Source organism: Macaca mulatta, chromosome 15, assembly GCF_049350105.2.
Source record: "Macaca mulatta isolate MMU2019108-1 chromosome 15, T2T-MMU8v2.0, whole genome shotgun sequence".
In the NCBI taxonomy this organism is placed as follows: domain Eukaryota; kingdom Metazoa; phylum Chordata; class Mammalia; order Primates; family Cercopithecidae; genus Macaca; species Macaca mulatta.
This window is the reverse complement of record NC_133420.1, coordinates 107,206,796-107,222,114: the sequence shown is the minus strand read 5'-3', so window position 1 is coordinate 107,222,114 and position 15,319 is coordinate 107,206,796. Positions and strand designations below refer to the sequence as shown.

Here is a 15,319-nt window from a genome sequence, read left to right as displayed (position 1 = left end):
AAAGGAGCTCACAGAATTTGTATTATGTATTTGTATTAACTTTCAGCATGCTAATATTTCTTCTAATGTTCCCAATATCTCCGTTTTATTTCTTCCTCATTTCAACTAGGGCTAGAGAATGCAAACAATAGCCTCTTGACAAATAAATTGTGAAAGGAAGCATCATATCATCATATCCCCATTTCTTTGTAACAGTCGCTGCCTCATTTAGCTTAGGTCTATTTTGATTTTGTCCATGTGGCCCATTGGTGGTTACTAGCTTTAATGATCAAATATTGACTCCTGCCTTGTTCACACAAAGCATGATTTAGCCACAGTGTATACTCCTGGGTGGATATTAACAACATGCACCTGGAACCTGACAGCACCAGCTAAAATACAGAAACCCGTCGCACACTCCACAACCACAGCTTGAAGCTTGTTTTGATGGAATCCTCCTTGGCTCTTGCATTTCTCCTTGTGGATGCTCTGACATCAGATTGTCTGAGTTTAAATTAATCCCAGACCTTCTATCTACCACTGGAGTACCTTAGGCATTTACCTCATCTGCTTCCTTATTTGTAAAAAGGAGATCGAATCAGGCTATTTGGAAGTATTGCATTAAATAACCCATATGAAACCTTTAGCTCGGCATATAGGAAGTACTCTGCATATGGGGGTTACTGTTTTCATTGTTAGGGAAGGGAAGTGCTAGCACATCATGTTTTTTCCTTTTGTTCTTCTCTGGTGATGACAGTTTAGAGGGCTAGGGGGTCTTCTCTTAGGAGAAAAAGATAGTACTGAGCAGGCTTATGGTCCCAAGTCCAGTTTTGCAAAACAGGCCTTGCCAAATCGTTGCTCTGGCTGTGGACATCACAGTGAACAGAAGCTGTGGGCTGCTGCCTCTCATGTGAGCTTGCACCCTGTTCTTTCATTCAACTGGCTCAATACAGCCGTAAGTGCCTGGGGACTGAGGAAATCTGGCCTCTTCAGCATTCTGTCTGAATGAATGCTTCTCAAATATGTTGGCAGGAGGCCAAGAGTTGACTTGATGGGGTCCTTGAGCAAATCAATTAGCCTCTCTGAAAAGAGGGTTGATGACACTGATGACAAGAAGGTGGAGGAAGGGCAACAGTCCAGTGAAGGTCCTTTACCGATTGACCCCACTCGTCTCTCCATCCTTTCTCCCAAGCTGCCTGCCCTGCTCATCCCCTGCCTGGGCCTCCAAGTGATCGCCATCCACAAGCCCTTTCAATGGCTTTGTGCCTTTGCACAGGTCCTCTCTCTCAAATATCCTTCCTAAACATCATCACCTTCTTTGATTTGTAATTTCTTGCTTATCCTTCAAGGCTCAGGTCAAATGACACTTCTCTTGGATATTTTTTTTATTCATTCATTCCACAAATATTTCTTAAGCAAGGCATGTGCCTGACATGTAAGATACAGCTGTGAACAAGACAGACAAAGCACCAGCTCTCATGGGGCTGGCTGACAATAAGTAACAAACCATAAAATGTCATGTGCTGGTAAGTACTATGGAAAGTCAAAATGAGGTGGGCAGGTGTGGGGTCAGTGGTGGAAGGAACTGATCAGAGGAAGTTATTTTTGAACTGAGACCTGTGGGATGAGAAGAAGCCAGCCATGTGAAGAGCAAGGGTCCTGGGTCCCAAACAAGCTGGTTTTGTTTGAAGGATGAAAAGAAAGTTGGCATGACTAAAACATGTGAGGGCACGGGGGATGGTGGTGTGAGGTGAGATCACAAAGACCTCAGGTAAGGAGTTCAGATTTTAGGCTCAGTAAACAGAGAGATGAAATCTGATTTTCCATTTGTAATGGCACTGTGCTGTGTAGAGAACTGATTAGAGAGAAATGAAGGGAGAGGGAAGAGGAGAGGAGAGGGAGAAGTCTGGGAGCTGGTTCGGAGGCTGTTGCAGCAGTCTGGGATGGCAACAATGGTGGTTTGGTCACAGTTACAGCTATGGAGTGGGCAGAAGTAGACCATTTAGAGATATATTTGGAAATACAGTGAATGCCATTTACTGAGGTGGGAGAGATTTGGTGGTAAAGATGGTCAGGGGGTTGGGGTGTCTGAAGTCTATTTTGGACATGTTAATTTTGAGATGCCTATTAGACAGCTGAAGGGAAATGTCAAGTAGTTAATTGAATCTACAGGTGTGAATCTTGAGGGAAGAGATCAGCAATCTATATATATTTTAAGAGTCATCAGCATATAGATGGTATTTAAAACCATGAGATTGACAAAGATCTCCTTGGAGGGAGTGTAGAAGGCACAGGGAAGAAGAGAGGATGATATCCAGGAAGACCTCCACATATTGCAGTCCTGTACACTGCCCTTCCATGCCCCACCCCAGTGACCTCCCTTACCTACCACCAAGGATAGGACATGTATCTGTCTCGTCTTTTCTATTCCCTAAAGGGTGAATAGTGACTTCCTCCCTCCTTTGCAGGGCTATTAAGATTCTCAAGATCCTAGATTCTCCCACCTCTGCAGGTCTCACATCATATCAAACATATTAAAATTCTCCTTTATTCTACATTAATGTTAATTATAGTCATGTACCATATAATGACGTTTTGGTCAATAACAGACTGTATATATGACAGTGGTCCCATAAGATTGTACCATATATTTACCATACCTTTTCTATGTTTAGACACACAAATACTTACCATTTTGTTACAACTGCCTGCAGTATTCAATACACTAACATGCTGTATAGCTTTGTAGCCTAGGAGCCATAAGCCATCCCATATAGCTTAGGTGGGTGGTAGGCTATGCCATCTAGGTTTGTGTGAGTGTGCTCTATGATGTTTGCATGATGACAAAATCACCTAAGGATGCATTTCTCAGGCATATCTCTGCCGTCAAGTGACAATGGTTATAAGTATAATTCCTTAGTTGCAGTGGACTAGTTTGACATGATCCACTTTGTAGATATTTAATCAAGATATCATTTGATTTTGATCTTTGCAGTTTTATTTGTACATTTTTGAGTCAACTCCATTTTTAAGGTTTCATGCTATTTTTGGATATCCTTGGAAAGCTTGTAGTGCAAGGGCATGGAACCTTAGCACGTGATTAGTGAAGTGAGCTTGCTCCTTTGACTCCTGACAATATTTTTTACCCTTTAAAGGCTTCACATTATAACTATGTGTTTTATGTCTAAGTGTCTGTTTCCCTCATTAGACTGTAAGTTTGAAGAGGGCAAGAGAAACCTCAGAACCTAGTTTGTGGCAGGGACTCAATAATATTTATGGAAGCAACTCTTTTGGAATGAGAAAAAGCCAAGCCTAGGGACACAGTGTGCTTTCTATCTTCACTTGAGAAAAGGCTCTTACACCCTGCCTTGCAGCATATGTAATGTGGACATGCTTTTCTCCAGCACTCTTAAAAAGGAGTCAGTGTTGTACAGAATGTTGAAGCTGTGGGCTTGAGTCCTAGCCACACCCCTTACTAGCTGTGCCTCTTGCATCAGAAAATGAACGTCTATCGGCCTGATTTTTGTGGGGGCCACATTAAATAAATCCATTTTAGTAAAACTCTGTGAAGCTTAAAACACTGTATTTTTAAAATAATGTACTGTTTTCTAAAATGAAAAAAAAGTTAAAGATCTTCCAACTCAGACCTCAGGGAATGTTTCTGGAATTTTCTAGAAAGTGGGATACAAAACATCTTTTGTTGTCTGATACCTGGCCCTAGAAAAACCACAACTGGATCCAAACAATGGTCCTTTAGAGAGGAGCCCTCGTAAGAAAGTCCTTTGGTAATAAGCCAGTCAAACTGTCCTTGTAAGTCCCTTGGAGGTAGAGAATGGGAAGGAGCGCTGGCTGTCCCAGGTCACATTGTGGTCTGCTGAAACATAATGATGCTGCATAACTGCATCTTTATTGCTCAAGAAATGAATCTGGACCTGATCTTCACCTCTCATGATGAAGAGGAAACAGGATTATGCAGATTAGCCCCATTTCTAGGTGCCAAGTAGTTCTAATGAGCTACAGTGAAATTAGGTCCACCTTGGCTATGCCTTGCTAAATATGTCAAAGGCTCTAAAGCATTCTGTTGAGAACTTCAGATTTTATAAGCCTGCAACAAACATAACATTTGGAAAGGGATGTTAGCCAGAGAAGAGAAGCAGATCTGTGCTGTCATCTACATGTATTGCGTGCAGGGCCCAGGGCCCAGCCTGGTCTGGGTGAGGTCACACTGCAGCTGTCCTCTGTTCAACCTCTGCCATCTTGTGCTTGAGGACAGAAGGAGGGGGTATTAAATTGGCTGGTCCATAGTTGAAAATTGTCTCCAATATGCAATTTCTATTCAACACATTGCCGTCTGCCATTGCTCTCTTTGTGCAGGGCTGAATGATAATATGGAAGCTGTTAAGAATGAATGTCTATTTTATATTTTAGCTGCATGACATTCTTTTTACATGAGGGGGATAAGATGTTATGTGTTTATTTTCATACTCAGATATGTCACAAGTATTGATCACTTTGATTGAGAAATTTAATTTAGTAGTTACTATAGCAATCACCTCCCCTTCTTTACCAAGTACTCAGTTTGTAAGTTCTTCAAAAATGAAGGGTAGATTATTCAATGGAAAATAATGAATCTGGTAGAAGAGATCAGTGTGACAAGCCTCTGATAACTGGAGTGGAAAATGAGTGATAATTAGCAGTCTTCCATGGATGTGGGGATTGAGAATGGGCACACTATCCTTCTTCTACAAAGTGTACAAATGTAGATTTTTCTCAACTAAACCACCAAATTTTGAATCACTGTTCTTTGTAGCAATAGATAATTAGATTAAAACCATGAAAACATCTTACTTCCCTAAGCATCTTGTATGCAGCAAGTTCACTGGTAACATTCTTCCCGCTCTCTTCCTGTCTGTCCATGCTTCAGGGGCCAATTCTAGCTCTACCTGCTCTAGGGAACTGAACAGTCCAGTTCAAAGGAATCTCTGCCTGTTCTGAACTTAACAACTCAGTGTACCACTCATTTGAGATTTGGCATGTACTACTTGCTGTGAATTGTCTTAATGTTAAATTGTATTATGATGATGAATCTGGATATGGAATCTCAATCAATTTGTTTCAAGTCTATGTGACTCAGTGTTTCTCATGTGTAAATGGAGGATAATACATTCACCTCTAGAGTCCTGAAAATTGAGAGAGAACATATCCACAACAGTATGTATATACATACTCTATATTCCCACATTGTGTAGTACATAGTGATCAATAAAATTAATTTCTCTCCATCCCCATAATGGGACTTCAAAGCAGTAGAGGCTCTTCCTCATAACTGGTTGTTATCTCCAGATCTTTAAACCTAGTTGGGGCTCCATTTGTTTGTGGCTTTGGCTGATTTATCATTTCTTTTCCCCAAGAGGTAGAGCACTGAACCTTTAAGACTAGTAATTGCATCTCAGGCATGGTTCAAAAAGATCTATACTCCATTGCTGTTTTTAGCTAGCTTGTTCAGTCCCACCCCATGGTATATACTTGAGATTTATTTTAGACAAAATCATCTTCTAGACATCCAGCCAATGTCGACTTTACACAAGATGTCAGCAAATTGAACAAAGCCACCTTCCTCTTTAACAGCTTTTACACTGCCTACCTCCTTGCCCCCAGCCATGACTCCCAACCCTACAGACATACACCAGTGGGTGTGCTGTGCACTAGAGGAAGAGCGGGACCAGGTGGGCCCTATTCTGGGGGCCAGCATCTGTACGATCTGATAGAAACAATATCAAGCCTTTATAGATTTTTTTTCACAGCTTGCTTTCTAAAAATGGGATTTAACATATATTCATGACCAAATCTAACCCATTCCTTTCTTACACTGCTGTTTCTCACTCCTTCTCAATTCCCTCCTCTGCTCACTCTCTTTTCCAACTTTATTTAGATGTTTCATGCACCTCCACCCTTTCCTTCATATTCAGCTTCTATGTAGAAACAGGGAAGTTTCTCATGACCTTACCCTTTCAGAGAAGTTTATACGTGGGTATGAACAGATCAAATAAACAGGAACTTAGGTTAATTTAATAGAAAAAATAAAATATGGAATAACATTGATTTTGGCCAGTATCAATTACAACCATTCTACTATATTTTACAAAAAAACAACTGAACATTTTACACATGTACAGTATTTTTCAGTAAAAGTGGATTTGGATTTAACAATGGGTCACTAATTGAAAATAAAAAGACAAAAGAAAACAGAAATAGGACTTTTGTCTCTAGAAGGTTAGAGCATTTGTTGAGTCTCCAAACTTTGTACTATCCATTACATATATCTCATTATGAATATATATATTTATACATAATATATAACATTAACTTAAACTTTGAAAGCATTATGTTCTAGTTAATAATGTTATGTAGATAAATGAGGCAGTAACACACTAGTAGTTAAACCAGTATTTCCGCAACGTGCACCTGCATGGCCAGTGGGAAATGGAATGCACGCTGGTAGACCCCGATGAATTTTGTTGTCATGTTGATGGTTATTCGTCTAAGAAAACAGACATCATTTTTATCTTTCCTATCACAGTAACCTCGTGCCTTAAATATTATGGGCTGGTTCAGTTAAATAGATTTCTTTGCAGGCAAATTCAGTTTTGCCATCTGCTTGACCTTTAGGCTTGTGCTTGCATTTGTCCATGTAAGACTGTGCCTTTAAATGTAAAACCGTATGCTGTACCCAGGATTAACTCATTTTTTTTGTGTGTCAGAAGGGCCTGCGGTATTATGAAGGGGAAGACTGCTTAGCAAAATCAGTTGGTTCCCTAATTACTTATGAATCATTATATGATTCAATAAAATTGCAATGCTATTAACAGGGTCATCAGATAATTTATTTATTATTCACCTTGGGTTGTAAGTTATCTTTGATGTCTAGAAATATTTTCAAGGCAGGCTTTTTACTAGCTTGCTGTTTGGATGGGGACCTTAGCATCTACTTCCCACCTCTTTCCCAGGATAGTCCATATTGATAGTATTCCTTTCCTCAGCTGTGACTCCAGCAGCATCTTCGAAGTAAGGCTCTCAGAAGCATGAAGCCTGCAAGATGGCTGGTCACTCGTAAAGCAAATGAGGTCACCAATGAAGCTTTGATATGAAGAAACTTGATATCAGTCTACCCTCCCCTAAACAGAGAAATTGTCAAAAGATCTATAAGATTTCATCGTTTCTGGCCACTAATTCAAACAGTGTTCTCATAATTCAGTCTTCTAGTTTTGATGAAGTGTTTAGAGAGTCATAGAAAACCAGTGAAAATATTTCTTAAAAAAAAAAACCCCAAAGAAACAGATCATCTCAACATTCAGTGGACCAGCATATAATAGTATGGCATAGTTATAGAGGGACAGAGGAGTGGGAAAATAAGAACTAGAAGGGTACAATCATGCCACCCACATTCAATTTCCAGTTTTATTTTCTTAAAATGACAAGATGAAAAAACTTCTAATAAGCACCATTGAAAAAAGTTGCCTGGCCAACATGGGCACCAGCTTAAATATTATTTAAATAAATTCCATTTCTTAAAAATACAGGACCTCTTAGAAACTTTTGACTCCAGGAAGAAATTTCCTGCATCATATTCAAAATGCTTCCCACCATGACAAATGGAATTTCTGATGGCCTTTAAAAAAAATGGGGTAATGGCTAGATAGCACCAAGAGGTTGTGCAGGGTCTACAAAGTTAACACTCTGAATATCAGGGGAGCTGGATCAGCCTCAGCTCATCTATGTACCTCTGCATTCTGCCCATCTGTCCATCACCAATTTGACTATATAGAGCAATCCCATTTGGCGAACTGTGTGTAAAATAACCCAATCTACAATGGAAAAGCCAGTAGCAGCAAGTCTATCTGATGAAACCAGTGCAGCAGACTTATCAAGTGAGTAAAATGCAAAAACCAGTACATAATGCATGAAGTAAATGATGTGTGGAGAGTATCAATGTTTCACTGTGAAATACCATGGCAAACGACACTAAAAACACAACTCTGTAGGATGTTCCTAATGCCCTCAGGTCCAGTTTTCTGTCATTTCCCCCAATGGTGGACTCAAGCATGCAAGAGCTTTCTATTTCATTTTTGTCTATTTATGCTCTTGCAATGTTTTGGAAAGGTATTTTTAGGTGTTTCAAAGGGGGAAACAAGCAAATCAATGCAAAAGGGAAAAAAATGGACCTTCAAAACCAGGGCAGGAAATCAAATCATTACTTTAACGTCAAATTTTGGCATCAAATGCTTTGGTCATACAATACTGTCTCTGTGGTTCTGGCTGTTTAGCACTAAACACCCAGTTATAAAAGGTAGGCTTGTTGTAGGTTTATTTTTTTTTTCCATTTAAGTTCTGACAAAACAGTTCACCATCTCCCTGCACAAACTTGAGAGAGAGAGAAAGAAAAAGAGAGCAAGAGAGAGGGTGGCTTGCTTTTTTTTTTTTTTTTTTTGGCTTGTTTTTTTTTCTTTTTAATAATATGGAATAATCTATAAGTCTACAGGAACAAAGAAATCTAAGATGGCTGCTCAGCCTTGAAATGTACATGTTTTGCAGCAAAGTTGTTGAAGAACCTTCCGTTGGCACAGATTGTTCTTTTTCACAAGCATACAGAAGCCTCCTTCCGCCCAGGACTCTTCCGTTGCTTTTCCGGAAGTCAGCAAGAGAGGAGGGGAGTTGAAGACCAGAGCGGCATGATGGACACACACGGAAGAAGGTTGTGATTGGCCAGAGAGGCAGATTTGGGGGATTGGAAGAGATCATTCAGGAGTAGTCAACAGGAGGAAATTTGGTCCACCCAAAGTGATTTCAGTCAACAGCATTGTTTTTCAAGGAGAGACATTGCAGTCCAATGTAATTGGTATCCATTTGTGAAAGAAAAAAAAATTAAAAAAGAATAAATTAGAAATCAATAACACAAGCAAGAAATTTTTCTTCTTTGCGTTACCTAGAGCAGAGAGTATACAGTCATTTATACCATATTTCATTGAATCTAAGACACAAGATTTAAGATGCACCATCATTTTAAGTAACACAAAGGAAAAGATGCTTCTTCATATTAAACTGTGACACAATATTCTCTTATCAGTTAGAATTTTAATTTTATACTTATTAAAAGTATTTGTTATATTTATGTAACATTCTGTTTTGTTTCCATGCTTATGCAAGAATCTTTCCTTTGAATATTGAACAATAGTTTAATTTTCGAACTTCTTTAGAACTGCAATTAAATTCAACACAAGAAGTAGTCGTGTGCCTAACTCGGTTGAACAGATAGCTCTGCATCCAAGTCTCATATCTGGGCAGTAACACTGATATCACATCAGTTTTCTGGTCAAAAGCGGTTGTAAACTGCCACAAATTATAAGATGCATCTGATTTCCGAGATGATAAAATGTAAAAAATATGTCTTAGAATCACAGAAATACGACAGTTGAAAGAGAATAAATAACACATCCTTACGTGCAGCTGCCATGTGATTTCAAAAGCCTGGTGAGCCATCAATGATCTCATTTTGTAACTGACCTGAAAATGGGCTCACTGCAGATACGATTCTTCATTTCCCACTTCTGTCCACAATGCTGACACTCCGCTTTTAGCAAAGCGCCATTTGACATAACTTGTCTGGTACTCACCATGGTTTAGGGAAAGTAGTTAAAGCATTGCAACTCTTGAAATGCCTGGTACCAAGTGCTATTGGTGAACCTTTCAAGTTACAATGGATTTCCTGCATCTGTCACTTTTTGTTTTTGAGACAGTCTTGCTCTGTTGCCTAGGCTGGACACGATTTCTGCGCTCTGCAACCTCCAGGGTTCAAGTGATTCTCATGCTTCAGCTACCCGAGAAGCCAGGATTATAGGTGCATGCCACGCTTGGCTAATATTTGTATTTTTAGTAGAGATGGGGTTTCACCATTTTGCTCAGGCTGGTCTCAAACTCCTGGCCTCAAGTGATCTGCCCTCCTTGGCCTCCCAAAGCGCTGGGATTGCAGGCGTGAGCCACCATGCCTGGCCCAATCTCTTTCATCTTCCTCAAATTTTCTGTTACTAATTACAAAAAATTCCGGTCATATTCAGAAATAGGGGAACCATGTTTTTAAGTAAAGTAAAGGAGGCACTTGCTGGTAACTAAAAAATGACACTTACATGGTCCCTGGAGTGCCACCACCCCAAGCCTCTCTCACCTCAGTGTGCTATAGTAGAATCAGCCCTGGCAAGAAAACCTCGGAACACAGGGCCTGTGTCGGACCCATCCCTGCCCCAGACCAATCATAGACCGGAAAAACCATGGAGATGCAAAGTCATCTACGATGCTCCAAAGAAATAAGACCACAAATGATGTCCTATCAGTGCTATCATGTGCCCAGTCCTTTCTGACACCTTTTTGAGATTCCTTGTAGGGAGTTGTGGAATAACCAGATGAGGTCAGTAGTATTATCTTCTTCATTTTCTAGAGATGGTGGAAATGAGGCCCAGAGCAGTTCATAACCTGCCCAAGGCATTCTGACTTCCAAGTCCACATTCTCCTGACAATGGCACTGTTTTTTCTTTCATGAAATTTCCAGAAGGGGAAACGTTCAAAAGAAGGGAAAGAATAAACCTAGGGCAGGGATCGTGTCAGTCAGATTGTTGCAACTGCTTATTTTTTGTTTTCTTTTTCTATTTTTATAACAATCCGAAGATGTTTTGAACAACAGTAGTTTAAGCAATGTCTTTCTACATCGTATCTTTATCTTTCTATATCTGCATAAATTTAGGAGTACATTTCAGGGTCCCTTCAGCATAAGTTAGCTCACAAAATGTTGGAGTTGGAGTAATTTTAAATTCATTCATTTTACAGATGGGGAAACTGAGGCTAGAGGTGAGGGAACTTGGTGTTAGTTAAATTGTTAGGGAGAATTGGATGTGCAGTGGTTCTTAAACCTGGCTGCAGATTAGAAACACTTGGGAAGTTAAACCCATGATCATGGGCTGCACCCTAGATCAATTCAATCAGAATATCTGGGGATGGTGCTGCATCCTGGCATCTTGGTTCAGAATCTGGTGCAAATAAGAACAGATCAATATTGTGAAATATTAAGTTCTATACTTAGGTCGATCATTTCCTAGCTCTACACCCTGGGTTTTCCCTTCTGTAAGATGAAGATATTACTTCCTAGCCTCACAGGCTTAATGAAAGATTCAGATACCATTTAATTACTCTTTATATATCAAAATTATAAACAATCCAAATAATAGGAGATTGGCTAAAAACTGTAGCATCTTCACATGATTGAATTTTATGCTGCTATTAAAAATAAAGTTTCCTAAAACTGTAAAAACATAGGATAATGTTTCTGCCTAATGCTTAGTGCAAAAAGTAACATACAAAACTCTATGTGCATGGTATTTTTAAAAATCTGGTGAAAAGTACCTATGGTAAAAACTGGAAAGAAATACAACAATTAGCTAGAAAATGCTACATATTGTATAATTCCAATTATATAGATTCTGGAAAAGGCAAGTCTATGGAGACAGTGAAAAAAAAACCAGTAGGGGGAAGGAGAGATGAGTAGGTAATTCACAGGAGTTTCAGGGCAATAAAACTACTGTGCATGGCACTATAATGTTGCATATATGTTGTTATACATTTGTCCAAACCCACAGAATGTACAACCAAGAGTGAGCCCTAATGTAAACTGTGGACTTTGGGTGATAATGATGTGTCACTGTAGGTTTATCAATTGTAACAAATGTACCCCTCTAGTGCTTGATGCTGATAGTGGGAGAGGCTATGCCTGTGTTGGGGGAAGGGGGTATATGGGAAATTTCGGAACTTTCTGCTCAATTTTGCTTATGAATCTAAAACTGTTCTCAAAAAATGAAGTTTATTAATTTAAAAAATTAACTTGAGCTATATTGGCCAGTGCCACTATAGCTGACTTATTTCTTCTTGCAATTCAAACAAACAAATCCATTAAGGGTAGAAGTTCAAGATGAATGAATGACACCAAAATATTGGGCATGTCATATCTGATGCATGCTGTGAGTTTCTTTTTTAAGTGGAAAAATATTAGTCCTGAAAGTAGAAAGATCATACTTTGCTCATAAGATCGATGTGAGCAGTTGTACTCACCATCCTTGCAAATGGCTCCCATTTGACACATTCCTAAGTCTAAGAGATACCCACTGGGGCAGCTTGTACAGTTCTTGAATCCTGGGCCATTGCACGTCAAACAACTGGTATCACATCTATGAGAAAAACGTATAATTTTTTAAGCCATTCACACATGCACAGGGGAAGGTGTGTTTACTAGTAACCTCATAATGTCTTAAATTTAATTATCCCTCTGAAGATGACTCAAAAATCTTTTCTCACAAAAATTGCTAGGTTTGATGACACAGGTAGACACTGTGATTTTAAAGGGTATCGAGCATGTACTTGAAATTGAAATAGTAAAGGTATTAAGGTGCCCCCGAGGCAAAGGAATAAAAATATCAAAGATAAGCTGGGTTAAAGCTTCACAACAGTGTCCACAGGTACATGTTATCATTACAAATTCTACGTTTTCTTATTTTCTTATGAAGGTAGTCATCAAAAGAACTTAGGTCTAAATGCTAGGACCCAGGGGGCAGATCCACTTACTTTTTGCAGGATTTGTATCCATTCTCTGAAGAGTGGTCAAAGTAATAGCTGATACTACAGCTCTGCACGCATCTCCCATCCTCCATGAAGTAGCCCTCTGTGCAGTTAATGCACCCATCAGCTCCTGCCCCTTAAAAGCAAGACAAGCACAGGAAATGAGAAATAAAACCTCAGAGGAGGCGGTGTCATGGGCTTCTTTAACAGTTTGAGAAAATGGCATCAACCTGCTATAATTTTAAGATTAATAATTGAATATTCATGCTTTTTCTTAATTTCCCTGGGAAAAAAGCCTTCCCAGTTAAAATGGAACCTCTTGACAAAAACATCCACTCCCTTTAGAAAGAGGCGATATCACTGGGCTATGTAAGTTTCTCAGTGAGGATAGGATGCCGATGACTGCTTGACTTTCAATGGGAATACGCACACAATTATCAAAAGAGAAATATACTTCTCCAGCATTCCTTTAAAAGTAGCAAGTGGGTTGCATGAGTGACGGCTCAAACCAGAAAGAAAAGCAAAACCAGAACCGGGAGAATAAACAAAAGAACTAGGGGAAGGTACCAGCACAAGTGGCGCAGAAGCGGTGGCAGGGCTGGCAGTCCTGGCCATTGAAGTACCGTCCGTCTTCACAGGAGACAGAACACCGGGATCCCTGCAGGCTGGAAGAAGTATAAAGGGAGCTTCAAACAGACTGTTGTGATCAGGCCAAAACGTAATGACTCCCCAAACTCCATATGTAACAGATACAGTTTCCCTCAGAGGCTAGTGGACTTGGCAAAGCTTCAAAGCAGGGGAAGTAGCCCGTGTACCCTTTTTTTTTTTTTTTTTTTCCCTCCTCTCAATGCTTATAACGTTTCTCTGTGCCTACAATGATGTCCATAGCATACACACATGCTGCTAGGCCTTGGGGACATTCTCCTTAATTTGTTAGACTGATGGGCACCCTCCTACTTTGTGCAACATCTTACAACCCAGAGGTTTTAAAAAGTATTTGATTGACAAAAGAATCACATTGTCTAGCAACATGCCCAACAACTTCTTAATATCCAGACTTACTATATAATAAATTAAAGAGTTATTTCATGATTATAAATGCAGTAGGGACACACGGTAAAATGAATTACGACTGAGCAAAAGTGTACGACCATCCTGTCCAATCCACAGCTCAAACTCTCCGAGTAGCCATTCTGATTGTGTTTCTGATTTCAGTCTTCTATGGGTTCTCATCAAAACAACAAGATTTAAAATACTTTTGCCTCTATTTCTTGGTTTATTCATTTTAAACACTCTAATGAAAAATTTATCAAAACTGTACTGCTATTTCCCTAATCATCTTGACTTTTGTTATATTATTATTTAGTGTTTCTGGGAATTAACTATAGTAATCTACTTAAATTTCTATTCATCTAGCAATATGAGATAGTATCTAATGAGTTGTCAGAATGTCAAATGAGAAATGCATATTTTTCTCTCCCTTCTAATTTCTGTTAGCGATTATATTTTTTCACAGTCTACAGGTTGATTCTTAAAATTGAAAACAAATAAAAAATTGTTACTATATTTGGCTGGGCATGGTGGCTCACACCTGTAATCCCAGCACTTTGAGAGGCTAAGGTGGGTGGATCACTTGAGGCTGGGAGTTTGAGACCAGCCTGGGCAACACAGTCAGACCGTATCTCTACAAAGCCTAAAAAAAAATTGCCAGGCATGCTGGTACCTGCCTGCAGTCCCAGCTACTCGGGAGGCTGAGGCCAGAGGATTGCCTGAGCCCAGGAGTTTGAGTGAGCTATGATCGTGCCACTGTACTCTAGCTTGGCTGTCAGAGCAAGACTCTGTCTCTTAAAAAAAAAAATTACAAGTTAATATAAAAAATTACTCACTGAATAACTAGTGTGATTTGAAACATAGTGAGAAAATGTAATCCTATGCTACCAAATCAATGAAACTAGAAGATCAGTATCTAAACAGGGTTAAATGGTTTCCATTGTTTTAAACTCTTTATATTGCTCCAATCGACATCTTAATTGACTGCTTTGTATGTGGATAATGCTAATTTTAAAAATTAAAATTTATTTTTCCCTATGCTCTTAAAAAAATTTGGAAAGTACAAAAACAAAGTTGAAGTAAAAAGAAACCTGAACAGTCCCCATTAGCATTTTAATTTATTTCCTTCCTGGATTTTGTGCATTGATTTTTTTTTTCCTGTTTGTTCTTCACCATTATTTAAAAATTTACAAGTCTCTTGAGGCAAAATGGTCAACCCTGGAAGCCCTTAGAAAAATGCAAGGAGACTAAGGGCAGCATAACTGAAAGTGGACTTCATTCATAGATCTCACTGGCCAGAGAGAGAGACCGAGCTGTCATTTAAAAAGCCAAAAGAAAATCCCTTTCCCTTTCTGTAGCACTAGAAAAAAGGATATTGCCTTCAATGGATCTATTTGAGAGGAAATAAGGACCACTGAAACACTTATCAAAGTTAAAAAGCTGCCTAGTTTTTCTAATACAGGATAGCACTTCCTTGTGAGGCTGGCATCTGTTCAGCAGGACACAGAGGTTGCACTATGTGGAGAAGGAATGAGGTAAGGGGGACGTGTAACCCTGAAGTTTGCTGCTGCTTCCAAAATACAGGTACTGCGAGGCTAATGCACCTGGGATTGTGAACGCCTCTGTTCTCTCTGTG

At 39.3% G+C, this 15,319-nt stretch overlaps 1 protein-coding gene across 9 annotated transcripts in view; it reads right to left on the bottom strand.

Annotated features, from left to right (window-relative positions):
* PCSK5 (proprotein convertase subtilisin/kexin type 5) overlaps positions 1 to 15,319 on the bottom strand; it is a 464,549-nt gene that overhangs the window by 152,998 nt on the left and 296,232 nt on the right. For 7 of the 9 annotated variants that reach the window (XM_077966251.1, XM_028835254.2, XM_077966252.1 and 4 more), the window contains 3 exons: positions 13,201 to 13,298; positions 12,640 to 12,769; positions 12,130 to 12,245 (listed from right to left, as the gene is read on the bottom strand). In XM_077966251.1, coding sequence (XP_077822377.1) covers positions 12,130 to 12,245; positions 12,640 to 12,769; positions 13,201 to 13,298 — 344 coding nt within the window. Of the gene's footprint in view, positions 1 to 8,342; positions 8,660 to 9,827; positions 10,062 to 12,129; positions 12,246 to 12,639; positions 12,770 to 13,200; positions 13,299 to 15,319 lie in introns of those variants that run through there. The other 2 variants (XM_015117915.3, XM_077966256.1) reach the window with 2 other exon arrangements.